Genomic DNA, 18,855 nt, shown 5'->3' on the forward strand with positions numbered 1-18,855 from the left:
CAGTCTTTTGGATTTCTATTTTTTTTATTGGCAAGGACCAGATAAATAGTTTGTACTGATCCGCTGCAGTGAAGTCTCAGTTTTTGCTGCCCAGTCTTTTTTGTTGTTGTTTTTTGGTAGGTTAGATGGGGTTTTAATAATATTTTTTCTCCTTTTTTGAATATTCCAAATTGAGGAGAAAGGGATAATACTCTTCAATATGTTACACATTGTATTATGTATTGCAATATAGTGATACTTCTGTTTTTACTATTCGATTCTGTATTCTATTCTCCTCATGTATTGTTTACTTATAATATGCTTAATAAAAAGATTGAAAAAGAAAGGCATATGATGCAAAAAAGTTAGCGGGTTATGGGTGTGAGGTAGGGACGGTTTAGTTTGTTAAGTAGGTTTTTATGAGTTCCTACTACATCTTGGGCCGAGGGGCCTGTACTGTGCTGTAATGTTCTATGCTCTAATGGCATTTATTATTCCGTTGCTTCAAACCAGAAGTTCTGAGTTGTAATTTAAATTGGGAACTTTGATAATTTGGGATTCATTATTGCTGGTGTTCTTCCCTCCACGGAATCTCATCGTTGTGAAATTTTAGCAAGGTGGTAAGAGAGATCTGTCTGGAATGTTTTAAGTCCTTTGATTTAAATCTGCACCAGTTCCAATCAGCAAAAATATGTTTACTGTCTGTCGACAGTGCTGCCTGGTGAAAGGTTCCATTTGACTCCTGGATGTCTGAGAGTGTAGGTCATGATTTTGTTTTTGCAAAATTAGTAGTCGTCAGAACAGAAGTTAAATTTCTGTAAAATCAATAGTTTAAAATTGTAGTTGTTCATAGATCACATTTAGGAATGTTAAAGTAGGCGTAAAAGGAGCCTGTAAGATCTATATTGCTGTGGCTGGTTAAGTCACATGTTTGTGCTGTGAGATTGTTAAGCTGAAAAAAATCAAAACCGTCATTTAGAATATTTGTCCTGTGGAAGATGTGGTGATTGGAATATTGTTTCTTTTACAAGTCCCATTGTAATCTCCACAACATGAGTTTTGCACTTTTTTAAAAACCCTGTAGAATTGTATGATAGGTACAGTGGAGAAGACCATTCTATTGTTCTTGACTAAATCACTCCTTTTCCCCTGCTCTTTTCTGTCGTGCAGCTTTTGTTCGTGTACTTAACAAATTCCTTTTCACATACTGTACCTGATTTTGAATTTTGTTTCCACCACCTTGACAAGCAACTAATTGCAATTCAAACTGCACTGTGCATGAAAAAAAAATGCTTGCACTCCAACCTCTTCCACTTATTAGTTTCAATTTGGTCACTTTGGTCATTGAATTATTCATAGTTGGAACTACCAGTGCTGCCATCCAATTGTTTTTCAACTTTCTTACTCCAAAGTGAGCTTCTCAGCTTCAGGTCGAAATTCCTAATTTCTGTAAACTTTGCAGAATTTCTTTTCTGCATCTTCACTGTGACCTTAACGAATGGCGTACACCTCACATTTTGGCATTTAACCTCTCAATGCTGTTAACCCCTCTCCATCTCTCACTTTCCCTACACCACTGTGTCCTTTCCTTCAACTTTTCACCCCCTTCCTTCTCCTGTCAGAGAGCTGCTCTTCTATGCTTCTCATCTTCTTGCTCTGTACCCGCTAATGACCTCTTAACAGTTTGACTTTGCATCTCCCTTCCCCTTCTTCCACCCTTCCCTTCCCCTTCCTCCGCCTGTTCCTTTCCTCCTTACTCCTTCCCCCACCTTTTTTAAAATTCACATCTACCTGTTATTTTTTTCCCATATTCCTGAAACGTTGACTGCCTTTTGCCTTCTCTGGATGCTGCGTGAACTGCTGAGTTTCTTCAGCTCTCTTGTATATTGCCTGAGTTTTGATCTAACCAGTGGTATGTAATTTCCCAGCATTCTTTCTGTGAAACATAGCATTGCTTTTCCCATTTCCTATTATTCCTTTGGCATTTGCCCTGATTCAAGGTTGTATTGAAATAATGTGATAATTATATTTGCATTCTGCACCATAATTTCCCTTAACAATTGGCTATGTTTCCGATCTTGACGAGGAGATTTATTTGCTTTAAGCAGAGACAGACTATCCATTTTCATCTCATTCATTATTTCCTTTGCTTTTCCTTTTTTCACCTATCTGGAACATTTAATAATACACAAGGCAGAGGCATTTATTAGCGCTGATCATTGATAGGATGTGTCTTTTGCGTGAATGCTTTCTGGATCCATTGTCTCCTCTCAACATTGTGGTGTATAAAATCATCCTTTGTACTTATTTTGTCTACCTGTGTCAGGAGGCACAAAGATGCAGAGGCTTTTGATCTTTGAGATTAAGGGATTCTTGTTTACACACTAGTTTTGTGAGTTCTAAGATTGCCAATTAGTCCAGTGCTGGAACTGTCACCTCTCCCACAGTGCCAGATGAATCTAATTTATTTTTCTTTCGCTTGGCTTCGCGGACGAAGATTTATGGAGGGGGTAAAAAGTCCACGTCAGCTGCAGGCTCGTTTGTGGCTGACAAGTCCGATGCGGGACAGGCAGACACGATTGCAGCGGTTGCAGGGGAAAATTGGTTGGTTGGGGTTGGGTGTTGGGTTTTTCCTCCTTTGCCTTTTGTCAGTGAGGTGGGCTCTGCGGTTTTCTTCAAAGGAGGTTGCTGCCCGCCGAACTGTGAGGCGCCAAGATGCACGGTTTGAGGTGATATCAGCCCACTGGCGGTGGTCAATGTGGCAGGCACCAAGAGATTTCTTTAGGCAGTCCTTGTACCTTTTCTTTGGTGCACCTCTGTCACGGTGGCCAGTGGAGAGCTCGCCATATAACACGATCTTGGGAAGGCGATGGTCCTCCATTCTGGATACGTGACCCATCCAGCGCAGCTGGATCTTCAGCAGCGTGGACTCGATGCTGTCGACCTCTGCCATCTCGAGTACTTCGACGTTAGGGGTGTAAGCGCTCCAATGGATGTTGAGGATGGAGCGGAGACAACGCTGGTGGAAGCGTTCTAGGAGCCGTAGGTGGTGCCGGTAGAGGACCCATGATTCGGAGCCGAACAGGAGTGTGGGTATGACAACGGCTCTGTATACGCTTATCTTTGTGAGGTTTTTCAGTTGGTTGTTTTTCCAGACTCTTTTGTGTAGTCTTCCAAAGGCGCTATTTGCCTTGGCGAGTCTGTTGTCTATCTCATTGTCGATCCTTGCATCTGATGAAATGGTGCAGCCGAGATAGGTAAACTGGTTGACCGTTTTGAGTTTTGTGTGCCCGATGGAGATGTGGGGGGGCTGGTAGTCATGGTGGGGAGCTGGCTGATGGAGGACCTCAGTTTTCTTCAGGCTGACTTCCAGGCCAAACATTTTGGCAGTTTCCGCAAAGCAGGACGTCAAGCGCTGAAGAGCTGGCTCTGAATGGGCAACTAAAGCGGCATCATCTGCAAAGAGTAGTTCACGGACAAGTTTCTCTTGTGTCTTGGTGTGAGCTTGCAGGCGCCTCAGATTGAAGAGACTGCCATCCGTGCGGTACCGGATGTAAACAGCGTCTTCATTGTTGGGGTCTTTCATGGCTTGGTTCAGCATCATGCTGAAGAAGATTGAAAAGAGGGTTGGTGCGAGAACACAGCCTTGCTTCACGCCATTGTTAATGGAGAAGGGTTCAGAGAGCTCATTGCTGTATCTGACCCGACCTTGTTGGTTTTCGTGCAGTTGGATAATCATGTTGATTATCAACATGAATCTAATATGTACATACCTAAACACTGTTTTGTTGTTAGCTCGTTGTAGAGTCCCAAGGAACACAGTACTTTCACAGGTGCCCCTTCTCTGGAGATTGCTCCCGATATTTAGTTTAAGGAGACTTTCAGAAAGTCCTTGCAACTTTTTCTCTGTTTTGGAGATCTTTTGCTATTTGGACAAGAATTTATTTTTTGGGAGTCTGGTATCAAGCATGTAGACAGTGCTCAGTGTCATCAGAACCCTGGTGCTGGCCTGGGAGAGGATGCTAACAGCAGCCTGTCTTGCCAGTACATTTGGAGGAACTTGTTGAGGCATTGTCAGGTAAATAATGTAAATTGCTTCACAGCCAGAAGCAAACTAAAGTTTTGATTGGTATGAGGACATGATTGTGGTTAACATCTCTCATTGTCTACTCTAAATGATGTTTTGTAAGCCACATGCTGCTTTCTGCAGTATGAAGATATTTTTCAGAATTAAAATGCTCTTTCAGGAATTTCTGCCAATTAAAAAAAAAATTGATTTTCAGATCGCCAAGAGTACTTCAAACAAAGTGGTTAATTTGGAAACAAATTGCCACTTCATTTGCATTAAATGTCTCAACCAATCTTGGCTCCTGACCAAGATCATCATCATAAAATGGACATGAAATGGGAACTTTATAAGTGCGGTGGAGCCGACCTGATTTATTATTGTCATAGCCTATTGCAGAATCTAGAAGATTAATTCATCAGATTTATTAATAAACTATATTAGTTCTGAGGTAGATAACATTCATAAAATCTGAAAGAAGTAGTCTGTCTGACACTGCCTCTTGCTTCTAAAAGAAGTGTTGAAGAAGAATTATGATTGAAGTTGGGATAGCATGAGAATTTTATTGCATCAGAATCATGTCCTTTATATTGACAGGTTATGGATAATGCCTGCAGTTCCTTGTACACCGCTCTATTAATGTCAGTGTAATACAGAGTAGAGGTGGAATACCAAATCTATTTCTTGGATTTAATTTTAATTTTAGTGAGATTCTGAATATTTTAGTAAAGAGATTAATTAATTTAAACATTGAAGACCTGTATTAAAATAGTTCTTAAACTTGAGTATATAGTGAATTGACATGATGCTTTTCATCAAATAAGTAATCTGACCGCAACAATCAGAATTTAAATTTTGTGCTCTTTTAATGTATTAAAATGGGAGCGTTAATTGGCAGCCATTTCTTATTCTATATGGTTCCCTTAAAACCACATTTTTGTATACAATACTACAGTTTCTGGCATTTATGGGGATTGCGGATGCTGGATATGTGAATTTTCCAGTTTCCTAAGACACACTCTTACAATGCCTAATTAATACACCTGCATTAAGAATAAACAGTTTAAAAAAAACAAAAGCCAAGTAATTTGACAAAAAATCAGTATCGTAGTCCTTAATGACGCAGTTCACTTTAATCAGGTAATTCCTGTAATTTACAAAATGTAAATTTAATTTAAATTCAAATCCCTGGTCACTGGTGCTGTAACAGTGTTGCACTAACTCCTACCCTAACAATGCTGCCATTTTAACGGCGGCTACACTGCTGCAATAACACACACACACAACCAGACGGGTTGAGCTCAGTGAGCAGACTGCTGGGCTGCACTTATACTCCCAGCCCGGACCTGGGTGAGAACCGCGCTGGAAAGTGCTGACGTCACCCAGGCGTCACTTGGGTTTCTGAGCCCCGCGCTGGAAAGAAGGGAAAGCCCTGATGGCGCCATTTTGGCCAGCTGCCCCGGTGCGTGGCTTACAAGCGGGACCGGATCGCCTGCCTCGTGGTGAGCCGCCACACCATCATAGTTAACCACCCTCCCCTAAGCTTACAGATAATGCTTTATTAATATACTTAATACTAATAAAGATAAATACCTTTTTTAAACAGTGATCCCATTTAATTTGTGTGTGAATGACCTCTCTTTAAAGCCAGTTCGGGTCATTCACACTGAACCAAGAAAAGACTTACTAGGCAGGGATAGGGAGATACTTTGGAAGAGTCACCCCAGTAGGCCCTTTCAAATTGTCATGTAAAATGGGGTTAACTGAGCAATTTGCTCAGTTGATGACCCAGGTACATGGCTATTTGAAGGGGTCGAACCTGGTCAACCTAACCAGGTCCCACCCCTGAGGTAGATCAGGACACCCAGTAAAACTTACCTGGGTGTCCTCCTCTGACGATATGGTGGACCCAGTATTGAGTCATCTCTGCAAACCAGAGCAGCACATTGCGTCATCAACCACCCACCCCGCACCGTTTGTGGCAGCAGAAATTCGCTGGATGTGGGGAGAACTTTACTTTTGATGGAAAGTGATTCCCTGTGGGGCTGCCTGTGACTGCGAGACAACTCACTCACCACATCATCACAGGGGTGGGACTCCCCCTTAAATCGCTGGGTTGGCAATTTAACAGGTAGTTTAGGCTGCTATTTGAAAGGTGCATCCTGCCCACATGACTTGGTAATCTCACCTGGGTCCCAGGAGGGCTACCCAGGTGCTGCAATTTGAAAGTGCCTGTCATCGGCTGGTTCTTTTTCCTGAGCTCTGCCGTTTTCTGCAAACAACTTTATTGAAGCTTTACTCAGACAACTGCTGAGGGCAGGTTAGTTTGGGGGCACTTTGCTGGCAGAACGTTTGCTCCCATCTGCACCAAAGGTTTGTGCATCTGAGTACATTTACTTTTACAATTTTAAACTCTTATTTATTTTTTTATTTATTTAAATTGTATTTATAATCTTTTTATGTTTTTTTTGGTCAGTTGCCTCATTTGCCAATTGCATGAATTCTTGATCTGGGATTTTACTATATTATTCATGTATTTGCCACTTTTAATGACCTGTATTTTGAAAATTTAAAATGATAGGGATGTTGTGATTTTTAAAAAATTAAATTCCTGTTGCTTCTGCCAACTGTGCTTGAGCAGTTTAATGTAGAAATTAGAAGTTATCCTGCTTCACCTGAAATAGAGTCTAAATTTCTGGTGAGAATAGACCATCAGAAATATTTGTTATCGAATTACATGGAACAAAGCAATTTGTTCGGCTTATGTAATAGTTGCATATCAGAATAAATAACACTTGTCTACTGGGAGTGGTGTGCAAAAAAAGAAACTTTGAGCTGCATTGATGCCACAAATTTTGTTGGCACAAAAGTGGGTAAGGCATCTTGACTGTGTCTGAAAAAGTCTATGCAGCTGTTTTAAAACTTGTACATGATTTTAGCAAATTTTCTTTTGTAGTTTCTCATCAATAGTTGAGGAAAAATAAGCCTATTCATGTAGAATGTTGTTGGCTGGCATGTAACATGAAACTATAGTTTAGATGTTAGTCCTGTTAAGATGGTTTTGAAAAAGTAGAAACTTGAAGAAAACTTAATTTTTACATACAACTTGTATGTCTTGGAACTTTTTGTCAGTGTGATAAGTACAGATCTATCACCAATGTATATAGTGTATATAGTTACAGTATCTAGACTGTGCTTACAGCGATTGGCTGAGAGCTTAGCCAACTGTCTGGGTTTTAAAGGGTTGTGTCCCTAGCCAGGTCGGATCATTCTGGACTGGTCGGCCACCTGTGAAGAGCTCCTGTCTTTTGCTAATAAAAGCCTTGGTTTGGACCAACAAGTCTTTGGTTCTTTCGACGAGCTCTACTGTCAGGCCCCCCAAAAAATATTGCACCAAATGGATAAATATTATTTCTCATCTTCTATAAAACAAAAAGAAATTCCAACCAAGAAGAAAATTATTTTGTTGAAAATTTTTCAGCATTCTGGAATTTTCCTGTTTGGAGAATATTGTATGAAGCATAAGTTTTCCTTGAGAATGATTGGATCCATAGAACATTACAGCACAGAAACAGGCTCTTTTGGCTCTTCTCGTTTGGCCAAACAATTTTTTTTTTGCCTAGTCCCTCTGACCTGCACCCAGTCCATTGCCCTCCATATCTCTCTCCCATCTAAGTACCTATCCAAATTCTTCTTAAATGTTAAAATTGAGCCTACATTCACTATTGCAGCCGGCAGCTGATTCCACACTTGGAAAGGATAATTTGGGTCAATATTGAAAATTGAGATGATTGTTCGAAAAAAAAACTGGTCTTTGTTCAGAACAGATTGTTGGGAAAAAGAAACTGTTCTTTCTATTGTCTTCGGTAGTGGGGCTCAAGTGTCTCCAAACACTTATTGAGGGGTTAACGATGTGGTCTTTTGTTACTGCTTAGATCCAGGCTGTAGTTTATAATATTAAGTGAACCAGAAACATCATGATGAATCAGTTTGAATGAGTAGCCTACCTTACCGACAGGCACCGACCGATTGGGGCTAGATTCTGACAGTGCAACCCAGATGTTAAAGTACACAGGAGTGTGATTACCAGATAATTAATGAATGATGATAGTGTAATCACTTCTAATTAATTCAGCCTTAACTGTTTTGGACATGGCATTCCTAGAAGTACTATATGCTAAGGGTGTCAGGTAAGTAAAGTTTAACCTTTTATTGGTTCCCTGATGGTTTAATCTTGGGGCTGGCAATTTCTTTCGCATTATCATTGAAAAAACCATTCTGCACGTAAAAGAATTGTATTTCAATATCAATGAGTTAGTTGGTGAAATGATGATCCAGATAATACTTAAAGTTCCAGAAGTCGGGATGAAATTATTTGGAAATGCTGCTTGAAATCTAGTTTGCATTTGGTATCTTCTTAGCATTGGATTTGTGCTTGGATTATTAGGTGATTAAATGTTCATTAGCATCGTTTTAGCTAATGTGATCCATTTATTTATCCAAATGAAATGATTTAAAAGATACATTTATAGAATAATTTGTTGATTCTGATGGAGGATGTGGGGTAGCCAGAGACTTTGGTCTTCAAGGTTCTCCTTCAATGAGCACCAAAGAGATAAATGAAAGCTGGTATTTATCTGCTGTTCGAATCAGAAGGAGACATATTTCAAGAACAAAGCAGTTTCACTATTATTTGACAGAGCAGGTTCCATTCATAGATATGAAAATGGTTGAAATCAACACTCCCCGTTATTGCAACTCAATATGGCGTGAAAGCTTTCTCAGTAAGATTTGGTATGTTTTGGTATCTCACATATTATCATTGTCTTCTGAGACTGCTTGAGGAGATCATACCTGCAGTGAATAAATCATAGACGAGCTTCAAGTTCAAGTTACTTTTGTTTATCATTCATACCATAACTGCTAATGCAATGCACAGTAAGGATGAAATAGCATTTCTCCAGAACCATGGAGCAAATTTACAGAAATAAAAGTTAAATATTAAAAAACAATACAATAAAAATCCCTAATAAACTAGTGCACATATGTTCTAGGAATTGAGGAGCCTGATGGCTTGGGCGGGGGGGGGGGGGGGGGTGAAAAAACTATTGCACAATCTGGACGTATGGGCCCGAATGCTACGGTACCTCCTTCCAGATGGCAGAAGGGAGAAAAGTTTACATGAGGGGTGTGAAAAGTCCTTCACAATGTTATTTGCCCTCCGCGTGCATTGTGTGTTGTAGATATCCGTCATGGTAGAAAGGGAGGCCCCAATAATCTTCTCCGCTGACCTCACTATCCTCTGCAGGGTCTTACAGTCTGAGATGGTACAGATACCAAACCAGGTGGTGATGCAATTACTCAGAATACATTCTCTGTAGAACATAGTGAGAATGGAGGGTGGTACTCTTGTTGATCTCAACGGTAGAACTGACAATGGTCAAAGGAGAGTGATTTCCCCTGGGCCCTCCTGAAGTTGACAGCTTGTTTTATTAGTGTTCAGAAGTACCAATCCATTAGTGACTGCACCTCATCTTTGTACACTGATTCACCGTTCTTGCTGATCAGGGCCAACGGGGGTCGTATTGTCAGCGAACTTGATGATGTAGTTTGAGCTGTGTATTGCTGCACAGTCACGAATCAGCAGAGTGAACAGCAATGGACTAATTACACAGCCCTGTGGGTCCCTGTGTTCAGTGTAATGGTCTTGGACCTTGCTGAAGTTGTGGAGATGTCATTCTATTGCATGTTGATTTAGGGAAACATAGAAACATAGAAGATAGGAGCAGGAGTAGGTCATTCGACCCTTCGAGCCTTCTCCGCCATTCAACGAGATCATGGCTGATCTTAAAGTGGAACAGTGGATTGGTGGCTTATCTTCAAACTATTAATAAGATAATTTAAAACGCAGATTCAAGAGTATACTTTTTTATATATTCTTCCTAAATTTATCTACATTTTGAAAGCTAAACTTAGAAATGGTTTCTAAACTGTAACTTATTCTACTTTAGCTTCAATAGTGATATCATGTCATGAGACTTGTGGGCATATTGGGCAAATGATGCAACTGAATACAAGTTTGCTTTTAAATCTGAGTTCTGGGGTCTCTTGAGTTTGAATTTCCTGGCTTGCAACTCTATTGGCAGCATTCTCTACATCTTCAATTTTGTTATTGATACAGCAAGACATCCAAATGCCCCTATTCTCCCCTGCACCTTGAAAGCTTTTGGAATAGGCCACATCAGTCAGCTAATGCAGGGAACTGAAAGCTTTGTAGGGTCGCCAGCTCTGCTTCGTTCCTTTGGAGCCACTTGAAATTAACAACTCATCTCCCTGGGGCACTGCAGCAAACAAATCCAAGAGAAAATCACGGCAAACTAAAGCAGAATTGATTTAAAAAATTATTTTGAATATTTGTTTCTTACGATAAATTGAACATGGTACTGATCCAGGTGTGCTTTGGTTATGGCTGAGTGCCTCGAAGGGTGAGCAAGAGTTCAGTTTGTTTACTCTGGGATTAATCCTCCCAGGAACACATTAGATCAAGAGTGGGCAACCCTTGAAAATGTATGAATGCCAGACCAATTCATTGTGGGTTGGTGGGAGTTGGGTAGGAGAGAGAATGTACATTGACAAAAATAATTTAATGTAAAATAAATGTTTCTCAATGTTGAAACACCAAAAAAAAAGTAGTACTCTTTCCAATCCGGACTGCCTGAGGTCTCCCCATCAGGAAGTCAAGAAACCAATTACAGAAGGAGGTGTTTAGGCCAAGTTGGCTCAACTTCCCTATCAGGTACTGAGGTATGATTGTGTTGGATGCCGAACTGAAATCACTAAACATACATGTCCCTATTTTCCAAATGGGTGAGGGCTAGATGGAGGGTGGAGGCGATGGCATCGTCCGTCGAGTGGTTGGACCTATTTGCGAACTGCAGGGGGTCCAGTGAGGTGGGCAGCAAGAGCTTGATGTGTCCCATGATGAGACTCTCAAAGCATTTCATAATGGTAGACGTGACGACTTCTTCGGCATGGGGACAATGGTGGTTGCTTTGAAGCACGTTGAAACCATGGGAGATGTTAAAGATGTCAATGAGAATATCTTCCAACTGAGCCACACATCCCCTGAGGACTCTCCCAGAATGTTAGCTTGTCGTGGGTTGACCTTGCTTGACACTCTCCTCACATCAGCCAATACCTGATCATTTGAAGAAGAGGTGGTCTTCTTTGCTGCCACATCATTTTACATCTCAAAATGATCATAGAGGTTGTTCAGTGCATCTGGGAGGGAGATATTGCCAGCACAAACAGATGGTATAGTCTTGTGGTTGATGATATCTTGAATAACCTTCCACATGTGTCGCGTGTCCTTGCTGTCCTAAAAATGGCGATGAATTCACTGGACATGTGCACACTTTGCCCCCCTGATGGCCTGAGACAGCTTGGCTCTGCAATTGCTAGGGCTGATTTGTTGCCCACACTAAAAACAGAGTCTCAGCACCACAGCAGCACATGTACTTCCGCAGTCATCCATGGCTTCTGATTAGAGCGAATAATGATGGTCTTGGGCCCAGTGACATCGTCAGAATACTTACTATTGTAGCAGGTCACTGACGCCACCGGTTGCTGCTTCCTTGAAGATTTGCCAGTCAGTAATCTGTAATTCAATGACCAATTAATGATTTCTATATATATTTATTTTATCAAATTACCTTCCATTAAAGTACAGCAACCTTTAAATTATTTCATGTAAATCAGCAGGCAGGAGAGACAAAATATATATCCTGAGTGCTATTTCTGAAGAGGACTTCCTTCTCGTGTTATGTTAACTGGAAACTTAGGAGATTCAAAAAAAGTTTACTTTTTAATTGGCCCTTTTCTTACACATATCATTAGTTCCAAACTGAATCAGGGTCATAATATTTTCCTGTTTCAGAAATGCACTGTCAAGTTTTCACTCCATAGAATTCCAAGTCTTGTATTTCTCTCGAGCCTGGTATGATAAGAATTCAGTGGTAGTTACACCAGTGGGTCCTGCGTAATTGAGTTGGGTTTTTCTATTCAGCCGAGCCTTTCAAGAGTACATTGTCGATTAGAGCAGAGATGTTTCATTTAGCATTTAGTCTGAGACAGCTGAATAATCTGCATATAACTAGAGATAGCTCTCTCACCTCCCCCACTCCTTCTTTTACTTTTGATATTACTTGTACCTAAAAATTAATGTAGCATCACTCAATTTGCAGTTAAGGAAGAACAAAGAATTACAGTGTAATAGGCATTGTTCTGCAGCGTTAAATTTCTAATTACGTGTGGGACTATAGTTTTTAAAGAAAAGGATATAGGAAGAGAAAATTTATACAATGGGCACTAGGGATTGAAAGAACAATTTTAGAATGAGACTGGAATGAAACAGTTTCAAGAAATAATCTGGTTTTCTTACTGAATAAGATTTAATCTGCTGTCTGATTACTATTTAAGACCATAATTATCATGATAGATTATTCCTTTCATAAATTGAAAGAACATTTTCAGACTGGCAAGAACAGACACCTTTTTTCATAATTAAAAAAATGATACACAGGTATTAACCTTTATTTGTTTTCATGAACTTTATGTCAAAAATTGAACTAATGAAAGTACATGAATTTGGTGAGGAATGAGTAGAAATTGTATTTATGGTAGAAGTCCTGAGATCTGACAAGTACAGTCAACATGCAGGCATTCCTTGACTTATTGTTGTATGTGTACAAAACATCTTGTTAAGTTGAAAAACAGGGTGAAATGCTTTTGATGTAGTTTATTCTGAGGGGGAGAGAAAAGTGATTCACTCTTTGTTACAGCAAAAAATTAGACTTGTAATTCAAAGGTATGTAATCCAAATAATCAAATCTGTGAATAGAATATTCTCATGTTGAAGAAGACCTGTAAGGACTAGGTTGTGTAAACCACCCTGAAAAGTAAGTGTAACTATTCTGCCAATGCAACATCATTGTGTAGAAATGTTGGCCTTTCTTTACACCAGGCATTATTATGCTAACTGTTTTGTGCTTGAGGAAAGCTATTTTCTCCTCGAAGTGTACTTCTGGAGTCAGGACTCAATTGTTCATAAAATCAGCTTAGTTTATGACTGATTCCTTGTATACTTTTGTCTTAAAGCCTTAATTTCCTGAATATAAATGTTGCAATGGGTCTTTTTTTAAAAATGTCTCTCCTCGTTAGTCCTAGAATTTTCCAACTGCTGGAATAGACATATACACAGCAAAATAAAAATTCTACCAGAATTGAGTAAACTAAGTTCTGTATACTGGAATCTGAATTGCACTTTTATAATCTTTGACTAAACAAAGGTAAAGAGGTGACAGACAGTTCTAACACAGCTGACAGTTCTCAGTTGCATATTACATTAAGTAAATCTCAATCATTTAAAGCAACCAGATTTGCATAAGATCCCACTTTTGATTTTTTTTTACACTTATTCTCAAGAGCTTTGACTTCCCTATAGATTATTGAAGGTTGAGATGCCTAACTTGACTGCCATGAATTACCATTTCTGTTTTTTAAAATTTTCATATATATATTATATGTATATAAGGTGATCAAATTCCGTACATGCCCCATGCGTTTTGTTGAATCTTTAAAAAGAATTCTTAGCAAGAGAAAATGTGTCACAAATTGGGTTTCATGAGTAAAGTCACTGTTTTTAACTATTAGCGCTATAAGCAAAAATACGATAATGACCAAATAATTGGTCAGTAACATCTGTTGAGGAATTCTTCTTCTTTTCTTTGGCTTGGCTTCGCGGACGAAGATTTATGGAGGGGGTAAAAAGTCCACGTCAGCTGCAGGCTCGTTTGTGGCTGACAAGTCCGATGCGGGACAGGCAGACACGATTGCAGCGGTTGCAGGGGAAAATTGGTGGGTTGGGGTTGGGTGTTGGGTTTTTCCTCCTTTGCCTTTTGTCAGTGAGGTAGGCTCTGCGGTCTTCTTCAAAGGAGGTTGCTGCCCGCCAAACTGTGAGGCGCCAAGATGCACGGTTTGAGGCGATATCAGCCCACTGGCGGTGGTCAATGTGGCAGGCACCAAGAGATTTCTTTAGGCAGTCCTTGTACCTTTTCTTTGGTGCACCTCTGTCACGGTGGCCAGTGGAGAGCTCGCCATATAACACGATCTTGGGAAGGCGATGGTCCTCCATTCTGGAGACGTGACCAGCTGGATCTAACAATTTGATTATCCCTGAATAATGGTGGCATATGAATGTTGCATCGACCTCAGAAAGCAGGCAAAGCCTTTATTTTAAAACTTGCCTTAAAGATTGAATCTCTGATGGTGCAGTGCTCACTTAGTGCTGCCCTTAAGCCTTTGTCCTGATGTGCTCAAGCTCCTGAAATCCAAAACTTGTTGACTTCCAGAAAGTAATGAGTTTTGAGTAACAACATTTGCATCTATAAATTGCACTACTACTACCTGAATAAAATAATTATTAGCTAATTTAATAATATCCAGTATTTTTTTAAAAATCTTTATTTTTTTCCCCAGTGGCAAACACCAGGAGATCTAAATGCATAATTTTCTAGAATAATTAGTTTTATGTCCTGATCATGGCGGTCATTGCTTTGCCTTGTAGAATGTATCAAAATTTATTTGTAGACCATCATATTAAGTATTCCTCATGATCTTTTACACAATATGAATGTAGATCCTTGTTGTAAGGTCTTTGTCAAAGAATTGAGCAGCCTTTTAGTGAACATAAGCAATTTTTAATCTTGACTCCTTTTATCATTTTATGTAGTTATCTGATTGAATATCATTAGGGCATTGTTTAAGATCCTCCACAGCTATGTTACTCTGACAAATAGGAACTTGGGTTATCAACAGAACAGCTAATTTACCATCTGTACAGGTCTTAGTTGCTGAGCATAACCTTGTGAAATCATTATTGTAAGGCAAATATTCAATATATTGTACGAATGGCATGGGAGTGAAAAGCTGGGAGAAAGATTTTTTGTTAGGCTTTGTCTGGTGTATCTAACATATAAGGCTGTCATAAAATAACAGTGATGAAACTGTAATCTGAATTAATTACATACTGCATTATTGTCAATAATATTTCACGTTATTTATTTTTCTCTGCACTTTTTTGAGCCATTAGTCATCTACAAATGATGGGAAGAAAGGAAGTTTCTACATAAATTTAACCCTCTTACTGTGCATGCACACTGTTTAAAAATATTTTCAATGTCTAGACAGAAGAGAGGCTAATACCCTATCCTCCTTACAATACTGGGCAGCAATATATTACCAACTGTATCATCTAATTGAGTTTTCTTATTCATCTGCTCATGGACCCTTTTATTTAGCAGTCTGAAGATTGTGCTCTGACAGATACACTGGCAAGAAACTTTTTGTTTTTGTATATGTTTTTATATCTTTTCTGAAATACTAATGTGCCAAATGTCTATTTTTGACCATTTTGACTTGCATCTCACTGTGCTATTTGTTGCTTCTAATGTCTTTGCAAATGTAGATTTAAAAAAAAATAGTCCTGGCTAATACACCGTTCAGATATATGGGCAGCAAGATTATATGGATTGTAAGATAAATCACTGATATATGTTTTTAATGGTATTGTTTGATAAATAATTTTTTTCAGAAATCTGGGTACCTTATGCACTTTTTTTTTGGACCCACTTTGTGAAATCTTTCATCCAAGTGAACAGTCAGAGTTTAATGTCTCAACCAAAAGGTGATGACTTGATTAATAGGGCCAAAGTGTACAATTATTTCAGTGGTCTTTATAGCCCAGTGGCTAAAGAAATGTGTATTTTTAAGTGAGGAAAGCCAATGGAGCTGTTTTTGATTAAAAAAAAACTTTTTAGGAGCTGAATTTAGCTTTTAGATTTTATGAATAATTTGCATGAACACTTTGAAATTATTTTATTGGGATGGAGCCAGTCAGCAAAACGTGTCACCAAAAAAAATACCTTGCACGTGTCAGCTAAGTTTAAGTTGGCATGTATGATATCTTACTGCAAAGTCGATTACGTAGTTAGAACCAATGTTAACATTGGAGAAGCTTTCATGTTGCAGAGTTGTACATAGTTGAATGTTTATTGGAGGAATTTTGTAGATGGTTGGTTGCTCTTGCCTGTGGCTTTAATTTATTCATATCCTTTCAAACATAATTTTGACCTGATAATGAAGAAGAACTATGATCAAAGCCTAAATGATTGGGTTTGTAAGCTTTATTGTTTCAAATTCAGCTTTTATAAAGATGTAATGCATTTTTGAATTATATTTGGGTAATTGAAAATATTTCCCTGAAAGAATATTGAAAATAAAACCCTGTTTCTTTCTCATCTTTCAGCACGGATAGGGAAAAACAAGAGGAAGAAGGCCTCAGAGGATGGCCAGGTATGTCCGCTATGCAATGAGACGCTCTCTGGATCTGTGGAGGAGATGAGTAGACATGTGGAAGCCTGCCTGGACAAGGTAGTTGATGGGCATTTTGGCAAATCAGCAAGTTTTTTTTCTGTCTTGTACCATATTATAAAGCTAGTTTTAAAAATTTGTGCAAAGCCTGCCTATTAATACACCTATTCAACTAGATCCTTGTTAGTGTTCTCAGACCTTTAACCTTCTTTCCATTGATAATATTCCCACTATTCCTTGCATCCAATAAAATTGTCTAACATGCCTCTAAATCTTTTTGATTAAAATAGTTTTTTTTTAAAACCCAAAGCACTATTTGGACCACTGCTGTACCAAGCCTTTCCAGTTTACTCCTGAGTCTTTCACATTCAGTATGCCTTTTCAAGATCTTTCCATCTTGTCTCAACTTCCAGCTATCTGCACACAAGTTATTTGCTTCCTTCCTTCCTTAGCTAGCAGAGTAATGTTGACATTTCACCAGTTCTCATCAAATTCTGAAAAATAGTATATTGATAAATTCTAGGCCTTATTTCTGCCTTATCTTTCTCTCCAAAAATTGCCCAAATATCCATCCCCTAAACCTTCTAAGATATGATCCTCTATTTTCCTAGCCTCCAATAATACTTTGTGTAAATGCTCCCAGAAACTAGGACACCAGATCTTGCTGTTTGTCACCCAGGATACACTTCTCTGAATCCTCAAGGTAATAATAACACGCGTTAGTGTCTTTATTTTCATATTCATAGTTTTCTGCTTGGAAATTCTGGAATTTCTCATCTCCTGAGACCCTCTGCACTATTTAACTCTTTTACTTCTCTCCCAACCCGCTATTGGATCAAAGAATTAACAGCTTGATGCCCCTAAATCACTTGATTTCATCCTTCCTGCCTTCTGCTCCCTTTTTAATGCTGTCACGGCACAGAGTAACTTTTCTAATTTCTTTGTTTTCTATGCTTAAAAATAAGATGACTAAAAATTAAACACACAAAATAAGTGTAAGAATAAACTTTATTAGCATATAGTTTCTGCAAAATTATGCATATAATTTGAGGCACAAAATCCCTGGTATCCAGTATTCAAGCACTGACAGCCTCAAGCAACTGGCAAAAAAAATCAGCAAAAAAAAAAATAAGTAAAAAATACACCTTAAAAATTGTAAAAGTAAATGTTCTCTGAAGTTAAACAAGTCAGCCAGCAGAGTGACTTGGTCATTCTTTGCTGTTTGCTATTTCATACAACTTTATTCAATGGTTTCACCCAGGATGAAGAGCTGATGGATGACACTTGTCGTTGGGGTGACTCGCTTATCCCTGCTTAGTAAGAGTTGCCAGAGTCGCCCCAGTCAGAGGCTTCATCTGTAAATTGTGGGGGGGGTTAATTATCTATAATGTTATTGTTTATCCTTAGGCCGGCTCTGGAGGGAGAGGAAGTTGCATTTTCAGCAGGGGTTAAATGTTTTCAAAGAATGTGACTGAAAATAAAGTTAAATGCTTTAAAGGTTGTATATTCATGCAAGTAAAGTTTGTTCAGTGTAATTACTGTATAGTATTTTTGTCTTTTAAATTGTTTATTCTTGATGCAGGTGTATTAATTGCGCATTGTAAGAGTAAGTCTCAAACAGCCGGAAAATACACTTACCTGGCATCTACTAATCCCCATTGGTGCCAGATACCAGGGATTTTGCTGTACTATGTGATACCAACATTTTCACCACTGTAAACTTACCTCTGGATGTATTGCACATGACGTGCGACAGTGTTTATTTGTACACGGTGTGAGGGATGAGTGCTAGTAATGTAAATTACTTCTATATCCGAGTATTTATGGTGCATCACCTTGCAAATAGTGGATGGGACCCAATGTAAAATTTTGTTAGACTTTTCAAAAAAAATCCAAAAAGAGTAGCAATTTACATCAAATGTTACTCAACCTTAATTAAAAGCCCTATCAAAACAGAGATGTTATTTTAAATCTGGGTTAGGTTAAATTCACTTGCTTTTTAATTGCCTTTAGTTGGATTTAAAGCTGTTTAAAATAAATTGCTTTATATGGTACATTGTGCCAGTATGTAAAGAACAATGCTTGCTTGTATGCTAATTGCTTTATATGGTACATCAGAGTAAGGCGGAAGATAGAAGAGAGGTAAATTTTACAGGTTTTGTTCACATAAATACCATTGAATCTGTGGATAGATAAAAATCATGGAACATAGAACTGTACAGTCTGGCCTATATATCTGTCCCAAACATGATGAACAAATCAAACTAAAACTTTGCTGCTTGCACTTGCTAGATATTCCTCCATTCCCTTCATATTCATGTATCTTATCTGGAAGCTTCTTAATTGCTGCTATTTATATCTGCTTTCACCACTGTTCTTAC

General features: G+C 38.8%; 1 protein-coding gene across 6 annotated transcripts in view; it reads left to right on the forward strand.

The window, feature by feature from the left end:
- rnf220a (ring finger protein 220a) overlaps positions 1-18,855 on the forward strand; it is a 560,193-nt gene that overhangs the window by 448,024 nt on the left and 93,314 nt on the right. For 4 of the 6 annotated variants that reach the window (XM_069938836.1, XM_069938837.1, XM_069938839.1 and 1 more), the window contains exon 7: positions 16,410-16,534. In XM_069938836.1, the coding sequence (XP_069794937.1) occupies positions 16,410-16,534 (125 nt within the window). The remainder of the gene's footprint in view (positions 1-16,409; positions 16,535-18,855) is intronic. The other 2 variants (XM_069938838.1, XM_069938841.1) reach the window with 1 other exon arrangement.

Source organism: Narcine bancroftii, chromosome 5 (assembly GCF_036971445.1).
Source record: "Narcine bancroftii isolate sNarBan1 chromosome 5, sNarBan1.hap1, whole genome shotgun sequence".
Classification (NCBI taxonomy): domain Eukaryota; kingdom Metazoa; phylum Chordata; class Chondrichthyes; order Torpediniformes; family Narcinidae; genus Narcine; species Narcine bancroftii.